General features: G+C 38.9%; 1 protein-coding gene across 1 annotated transcript; it reads right to left on the reverse strand.

Moving 5' to 3' along the window:
• Positions 1 to 7127: 7127 nt before the first annotated feature.
• Positions 7128 to 8678, reverse strand: LOC108979957 (stemmadenine O-acetyltransferase-like). Its single transcript, XM_018950760.2, has one exon. The coding sequence runs from the start codon at positions 8476 to 8478 to the stop codon at positions 7186 to 7188; it is 1293 nt and encodes a 430-aa protein (XP_018806305.1). The 5' UTR covers positions 8479 to 8678; the 3' UTR covers positions 7128 to 7185.
• Positions 8679 to 8970: the final 292 nt, after the last annotated feature.

Here is an 8970-nt window from a genome sequence, read left to right on the forward strand (position 1 = left end):
AAATAACATTATAAATTTGATGTTAGTAAATAAACAATTCAATTCATAGGAAAATAAAACAAAGATTAAACTTTGGAAATTATATATCTTAAGAAATCAATAAGAATAAATCATTAAGAGATTGGAAAAAAAAATTATATAAACAAATACAGATTGATCTTATTTTTTTTCAAGTATTTATGAATAGTTATCAATTTGGATTTGTTTGGGAGAATTTTTTTACATGGCTCACTCCTAAAGTTCTCTCTTTTTCACATGTGAAGAGTGAAAGTCCAAAATACCCCTTAATTTCACACGACATCGTTTGACCAAAACACAAAATCCTAAAAACTTTTTCCTTCTTCTCTCTCCCCAAATTATCAAAAAAAAAAAAAAAAGTCCTTCCATGTCTCCTTCTCTCCTAACCTAAACTCTCATTTTTTCCTCCCTCTCTCTCTCTCTATTTTCTCTTCTTCCGTTGGCAAGCTCACCCATTTCTCAAAAACCTCACCAAAAACGTCCTTCCATGTCTCCTTCTCTCCTAATACTCTCTCTTCCATGTATCTCTCTTTCTCTCTTTGTTACTGAGTCATGCAGTCTCCACGCTCGTCGCCATCTTGCCGACTTTTGAATTTTTTTTAGATCTAAAATAGTGTTAGGAATCTACAAATTTGTAATAGAAATTTAGAAGAAAATTTTCAGGCAAATTTTCAGTTGCCAAGGCCTCCCAACAATCTTTGTATTTGAAACGGAAATTCGTTACCCTTTTCATTGAATAACTGCTGAATAAATACAGAAACAAATAACGGCCTCAAGTGTCAACTGACCCATACACCACGTAAATTAACTGACCCACTAATTAACCCATGTACAATAACTGGCCCAAGATGGAGACCAGGTCCACAAACACTTAAACGACACAGCTTAACAAATAAACAATTAAGCCAACAAAACCACAGACTTTGAAACACACAAGCAAACCCTAGACACATAACAAATTCCCCTTCCTTAGAAAACCTTGCCCTCAAGGTTGGGGTAGCGCCGCCTGAGTGAGTAGTGGTCCTCCCATGTAGCATCATCCTCCTCCATGCCAGTCCACTGTACCAGTAGCTCGACTCCTGTGGTATGTCCTCTCTTATTAAATCTTCTTTATAAGACTTTTTTAGGCTCGGGTGCGAGAGCTCCTTCCGGGGTCACGATGGATAAATTCATGAATGGCCTAATCCCTTCTCCCAGCTTCTTTTTGAGGCATGATATGTGGAATATTGGATAAATTCGTGCTTCTGGAGGTAAGTCAAGTTCATATGCCACCTTCCCAATCCGACGAAGAACCTTAAAAGGTCCATAGTAACGGGGTGCAATTTTCAACTTTCTACGCATAGCTATTGTCATCTGTCAATAGGGCCATAGTCTTACGTAAACATAATCCCCTTCCCTCTGCTCTTTGTCCCTTCTCTTTAAATCAGCAAAATACTTCATCTTGTTTTGGGCTTCTTGCAGGTTTTCTCAGATGAGGTGGGAAATGAAATCTCGGGCCTACAACTCATCTTCTACAGCTTGGACCTTTGTAGACCCATACTCAAAAAGGCAACATCCGAGGAGGGGCTTGGCCATATACTGCTTCGAAGGGTGACACTTTCATGGATGTGTGCACCGAGGTATTGTATGAATACATAGCCAAAGGTAACCACTTTACCTAGTCTCTGGTTCTATCACTTGAAAAGCATCGGAGGTAACATTCGAGAATCTTGTTCATGGCCTCAATTTATGGGTGATATGCTGTGCTAAGTAATAACTCAGTTCCACAAATTCTGAATAGTTCTTTCCAAAAATTGCTAGTAAAAACTGGGTCTCGATCACTTACAATGGTTTGTGGCATACCATGTAGTTTAAAGATATTATCCATGAACACTCTAGCAACTGTTAATGCTGTGTATGGATGAGTGATGGTCATAAAATGAGCATATTTGCTTAGTCTGTCCACTACCACCAGAATCATAGTTTTGCCTCCTGAAGGAGGTAATCCTTCAATGAAGTCCATGCTGACATCTTCCTAATTCTTGACAAATGGGCAACATTTGAAGCAACCCCACTGGGTGGAGGGTTTCAACATTGCTCCACTGGTATACATCGCACTCCCTGACATATTCCCTTACATCTTTTTTTAGACCAGGCCAGTAAAATTCTTTTCCTTATTCTTGATTGAGTTTTTTGTACCCCCATGTGACTACCTAATGGGCTACTATGATAATGATGCAGAATCTGCCGCTAGAAGGCCACCAATGATCCAAGATGAAGTCTCCCTTTGTAAAAGAGTAGTTCATTTCGGAATTGGTAATGAGAAGGGTCCAGGGCTCCTTGATGCTAGTGGCTTAGTAGGTGCTGCAACAAGGAGTCCTGTTGGTAAGCTTTCTTCAACTCCTGCACCCACTGAGTTTGTATGACATTGATTGCTCGTGTTTGAAGGATATGGCTCAGGTTTTATGGTGGTTGGTTCTAAGATGGATGGGAGTTTTGTAACCGGGTCTGTTGGTTTTGTGTTTTGGGCTTGTGTTTGGTCACTGTTTAGGCTTGAGTTTTCTGGATATCTGACCCGAGATAGTGCATTTGCCACAACATTACTCTTCCTGCTTCTGTACTCCACAGTAAAATCATATCCCAATAGTTTGGCCACCCATTTTTGCTGCGAATGAGTGCCTATTCTTTGTTCTAGTAGGTATTTAAGTGCCTGCTGATAAGTGTGTACTATGAAGGACTGTCCCAATAGGTAGTGCTTCCATTTCCTCACTGCCAACACTAAAGCCAGCAACTCCTTTTCATAGGTTGAAAGGTTGAGATTTCTTCCTTTTAAAGCTTTACTGATATAGGATATAGGTTGTCCTTCTTGCATAAGCACGACTCCCAAAGCTTCACCTTAAGCATCACATTCCACCACAAAAGCTTTAGTAAAATTAGGTAATCTAAGAACAGGGGGTCTTACCATGGCTTCCTTGAGCATCTCAAATGCTTCTTGTGCTTTCTCACTCCAAACTAAAGAATGTTTTCTTAAAAGTGTTGTGAGTGGAGCTGCCATGGCTCTATATCCCTTTACAAATTTTTTGTAGTACCCAGTAAGTCCCAAAAAACCTCTTAATGCTTTAAGATTCTTGGGGGTTGGCCACTCTTGCATAGAAACCAGCTTTTGTGGATCATCTTTGACTCCCTCCTTAGAGATGATATGCCCCAAATACTCCACCTCTCCAGAACCAAACACACATTTTGACAATTTGGCATAAAACTGTTCAGCTTGTAGTATTTCTAGTACTCGAGTGATATGCTTAACATGATCCTGCATACACTTACTGTATACCAAAACGTCATAAAAAAATACCGGAACAAACTTCCTCAAATAAGGCCTAAACACTTCATTCATCACCCATTGAAAAGTGATGGTGCATTAGTAAGTCCAAAAGACATAACTAGGAACTCGTAATGGCCTTCAGTGTTCTAAAGGCAGTTTTAGGGATGTCATCAGGATTCATCCTTATTTGATGATATCCCGACCTTAAATCCATTTTAGAAAATATTCCAGCCCCCCTAATTCATCAAGCAACTCATCTATGTTTGGTATAGGGTACTTATCTTTAATGGTGTCTTTGTTAAGAGCATGGTAGTCCACACACATCCTCCAACTTCCATCAGATTTCCACACCAGCAAAATAGGAGAAGAATATGGGCTTGGTTGCTTCTTATGCTTCCACTCTTAAGCAGTTCCCCAACCAGCTTTTCTATTTCCTCCTTTTGATAATAAGGATACCTGTAAGGTCTAACACAAGTCGGCTTGACCCCATCTTGCAACTTTATCTTATGGTCGAATTTCAAGTCTACCAAGGAAAGACATTAAGAAGATAGTGAGAGAATTTCAAGTCTGCTAAGTGAATAAATATGAGATTATGGATCCAGTAGGGTTGCTTTAGCCCTTGCCTATTCCTCAATCTCCTTGGCTCAATATATCAATGGATTTTATTGAAGGTCTTCCAATTTGAAATGGCGTGCTAGTCATTCTTACTATTGTATGTTCATAGATCGACCAAGTTTGGCAATATTATTTTCCTATTTCTGACCCTTACACAACAACAAAAGTGGTTGAAATTTTCTTTTTTGGAGTTTTTAAACTCCATGGTTTGCCCAAGGCAATTGTTTCTGATCTAGATGCAATATTCACAAGTTTATTCTGGAGGGAATTATTTCAAATGTGAGGAACTTCACTAGCTTTTAGCTCAGCATATCACCCTTAATTCAATGGTAAAGCTAAAGCTTTGAAAAAGTGAGTTGAAGGGTACTTAAGGTGCTACATTGGCACTAAACCAAAGAATTGGAGCAATTGGTTACCAATAACAAAGTAATGTTACAACACTACTATCCATTCTTCCATTGGGGTCTCACCATTTGAGGCTTTATATAGATTTTCCCTTCTAAAGTTGCTTGCATATGTTTCGAGAGCCACTATCAATGCTGTAGTGGAGCAGCTCAGATCCAGAGATGAATTGTTGTCCCTTATTGGGAAAAATTTGCAAAAGGCTCAGAATAGGATGAAACAGTATGCAGATCGAAAAAGGACTGAAAGGGCATTCAAGGTAGGGGATTAGGTCTTTTTGAGGTCACAGCCTTACAGACAAAAGTCAATGGCCATGAGACACAACATGAAATTAGGACCTAGATACTATGGGACTTTCTAGGTGATTGAGAAAATAGGCACAATGGCATACAAGTTGAGTTTGCCTTCTACATCCAAGATATATCATGTTTTTCATGTCTCATGTTTGAAGAAAAAGTTGGGTAACCAAGTTTCTCCTTTGCCTACTTTACTACCATTGGATCATGAGGGTGATGTACAACCTGAACCTAAAGCTATCCTTGTTAGGAGAATGAAGAAGATGGGAAATCATGCTTCTACGAAGGTACTGATCAAATGGTTGGGGTCACCATTAGAAGATAGCTCTTGGGAGTTATTATGGATGTTAGGTAGTCTCTAACCTCACTTGGTAGGGACAATACTATGAGGGTGATTGTCACGGGTGTCTTGTGGTCAAAGCCTTGAAGAGGGAGAGATTGTCACGAGTGCTGGAGGCAAGGCCTTGAAGAGGAAAGGGTCTGTAATGGATTGCAGCCATTGTATTAACGGTCATTGGAAGAAGGAGGAAGGTTATATGGGGCATTTTGAACATTAATGAAACGATAAGTTTTGTATTAGAAGAAGTAGTTTGCATTTTTCGTTTTTTATGTTGCATTTCATTAAATGGAATGGTGTGCTTTGTGATTAGAGAATGTAGCTAGGTGTGCGTTTGACTTGTAGAATGTAGTGTTTTGCTTATGTGGTGCATTTCATTGTTTTGTATGAACAATTTCTGTAGAAATACAAGTGGGAAGAGTTCAGAGTCTGATTCTGTTATGATCCCACATCGACTAAGTATGTGATTGGTTGATGGTTTATAAGCCCCAAGGTACCCTCCTCTTGTAAGCTAGTTTTCAAGGGTGAGTTCTACCTAGTAGGTTTATAATAAATGGTATCAGAACCACCCCATGTCTAAGGCCATATTGCGATGATTGCAATCGTGCGGCAAGGGGGATAATGCCTGCATGGCAGTGTTCGCCCGGAGCTAGGAAAAGACCTAGAGCACAGCCAGCTCGTGTTAGCGCCAAGACCGCCGTGGACGTCAGCTGCTGAGCGTGGTGGTTGTTATGATCCCACATCGACTAAGTATGAGATTGATTGATGGTTTATAAACTCCTAGGCACTCTCCCCTTAGAGCATTCTCATTGGATTGGCTAAATCTATCTTCAAATTTAGCCAATATCACACTTTTTTGCATTTGCCAATTCCATTTAAATTCAATCTCCACATTGAATTAGCCATTCACTCTCTATATAATAATAAAATATTATTAAATTAATAATTTTTTTATTTAATTTATTTGTATCACATTTTATAATTCTACCAATTTAATATTAATAATAATTATATTCTAATTAAATTAATATTAAAAAAATCATATTTTCAAATGTCATTTAATGCCAATAAAATAAAATTGAGATTAAACTTAATTGGAGTGAGAAATTATTATTTTAATATTTTGGGAACCAATTGTGGTTCTCTATATTTGGCCAATCACTATAGCAGAATTTCAAATTATTTTAGAGATGACCAATCCAACGTAGTCTTTTTGGTACAAATTATCTAAATTTTAACTAATCTCCTCATTTGGCCAAGCCAATGAGGATGTTCTTATAAGCTAATTTTTAAGAGTAAGTTCTACCTAGTAGATTTATAACAGATTCAGAAATTGATATTTTGTTGAACTATTCTTTGAGGTTCAAAATTCTTCAAAAATTCTTCTCAAAGTTTCTAATTGAATCTTGATCAGGTTCTTGTTCTCTGGATTTGTGGTTTATTCTGGGCAAGGATTGAAGGCAGTCCTAAACAGTAATGATACTTGCAATCTGACCCCCGTGCACCCAATTAATTTCTCACATTGCGTTTTCTACAAGTTTTGTTGACCCGCTTTTTCTTTTGGCATCATGTGTAGTACTAGACCCAAATAATTGGTTAATTAAATGTGTTGTAGTTTAAATCGATTGATACGATTGTAATTTGGATTTGATTGTTTTTTTAATCTTTTTTTATTACGTTGCTGAAAAACAAAAAGTTTTTGAGTTTATACTTTTTAGCTAGGTTCAAGTTTTTGGACTGTATTTGGCAAAGAAACAAATAATTTTGAGTTTATATATGACTTTTTGAGTTGCATAGTTGAACTCCGACTCCAGTGGGAAGGCAAGGTCGACGAAGTATACGTTGGAGCTGAGATCACCTTCTCGAAATTGTAGTCGAAGTCTTAACGAAAAATTAGACTTTAACCAAAGTTGGGAGTACTTTGGTGATCATGTCGTTGTATTCCAAGTGCGTTGAACCTAATTAATTTTGTCCCATATAACTTTTTTGTACCATACTTTGCCCGGAACGAATTATGATTCTTAAACACACCTACCTCGTATAGGAAAATGCTTGATTTGATTTCAAACACCACGAAGTAAAACAAGTCTAGCCTAGGTAACTTGGAAGCACACCAAACAACAACAACAACAACAACAAAAGAAAAAAAGAAAAAAGAAAAAAAAAGGGGTCCGATCATGTCATTAGATCATAATCTTGCCAGGTACTTAGAAACCCTAAATTTGTAGCATATGGTTTGGTGAAACAAATGCAAGCAACTCCTTGTCGTCTTGAAGTTTAGCCATGTCCATCTCCTCCAGATTAAGCCATGCCTCTATTCCATTACCACATCCAGTGTCCATGAAAACAACTAGATTTTTAAAGGTCAGGCTGGCAGAACCAACCCATAATGGCTTTCCCCACCCAAAATCAGTTTCGTATAAAGGGAACCTGCACAGACTAGTAAACCTAAACGAAACCACTTCTCCTTTCGTAAGTTTTGCAGCACGTTCTTTCATAAAATTTAAGTGACCGTTGCCCTCCTGAAGTTTTCGCACGTAATCCCCGTCTACTTTCTTTATGGCATCTCTCAGTTGCTTCACGAGGCCGTAGCCCTGATCTTCTTCCTTAGTGTCCATGGAGGGTGTGGCTATTGCAAATCCGCTAATATTGCCGAAGTAATACTCCGGTAGCGGAGGGTCCATCCTTGTGCGCAAGTTTACTGCATGAAGAACTGTGTACAGCCTCTCCTTCTCTATATTCTCTTGAGTTACCGCCATAAATCGGCTCCATATGAATGCCGAAAGGGCTTCGATGCGTGTGGGGCGTCTTGTTTGCTCCATGCTCGCATTGTCGGCGAATTTAGCTTTAAGGGCATCGATCATGGAGGCACTGAACACAAATCTCTTCGTCACAATATTTTCTTTCACGATGCCAGTTCTTGCCATAAACCCGGACATATTTCTAGGCGGAAAGAGGGAGGCTAAATCGAAGTTTGGACAGATTGTATTACTATGATCTCCACGTGCTGTTGCGGCCCAACTATTAAGAAACATGATCAGTGATAGTGCGTCAGCAACTTTGTGGGAAATGCAGATTCCGATAGCCATTCCACCACAGTCAAAGATATTGACTTGAATTGCCAGAACCAACTCACCTACATTATCCAACTCGTATGGGAGTAAACTGTTGAGCTGGGCAGGATCAGGTTGCTGAACAACCTCAGAAACTTGGCACCTGGCGTGGGCTACCACATAGTGGACGCCCTCGTCGTTGCAGTTAATCTTGGAACTGTCTTTAATCCGACCGGCTAGAGGGTAGAATTTGGTCAAGGTTCCAGACAGAGATTTCTTAAGCCGGTCGGACCTGTTGGCATTGCTGGTATTGCTATCCCTTGGGTAGAAAAGGATCAAAGGCATAAAAACTGGACTGGCAATCTGGTCAAGAAAGGATAGCTGGAGATCTCGAAGGTGGTGTGGTGTTGGAGATGATGGTTTGATGGTATCTCTCTCTATCACTTCGACCTTCATTCTTCCTCTTTTTTTCTTTTTTTTTTTCCCCTCTAAAACTTTTGAAAATAGAAGTTATTGATCACTTGAGGCCAGGTAATTGCTGCCAATTCCACATGCCAATGCCATCTCATATATATAATTCCTCCATACCAATGTTACTGCAATCAAAGGAGTGGTTTACTTTTCTTGTTGGGTAAGTGAGTGGTTTAATTTTCTTCCGCACCCATGTAGGTATCTGCGTCTTTTGGCCAGCGGACGCATTATAAACATGTAAACATGACGAAGGGAAATCATGTTCTACAGAATGATCACTCGAAAACTAATCATGGGCACTGGTTTTAGCATTGCAAGTTGAGCAAACGCGGTTTCCATTTGATTTGATGTGTTTAAATATAATAAAAAAATATTATTATATTTAAAGTTATCTATAAATTACGAAGAGTCGGAGTAGCCCATTCGGTTTGACCGCACAGCACATTAGAAGTTTTTATTTTTTCTCATTTTTTTTCA

Source organism: Juglans regia, chromosome 13 (genome assembly GCF_001411555.2).
Source record: "Juglans regia cultivar Chandler chromosome 13, Walnut 2.0, whole genome shotgun sequence".
Lineage (NCBI taxonomy): Eukaryota > Viridiplantae > Streptophyta > Magnoliopsida > Fagales > Juglandaceae > Juglans > Juglans regia.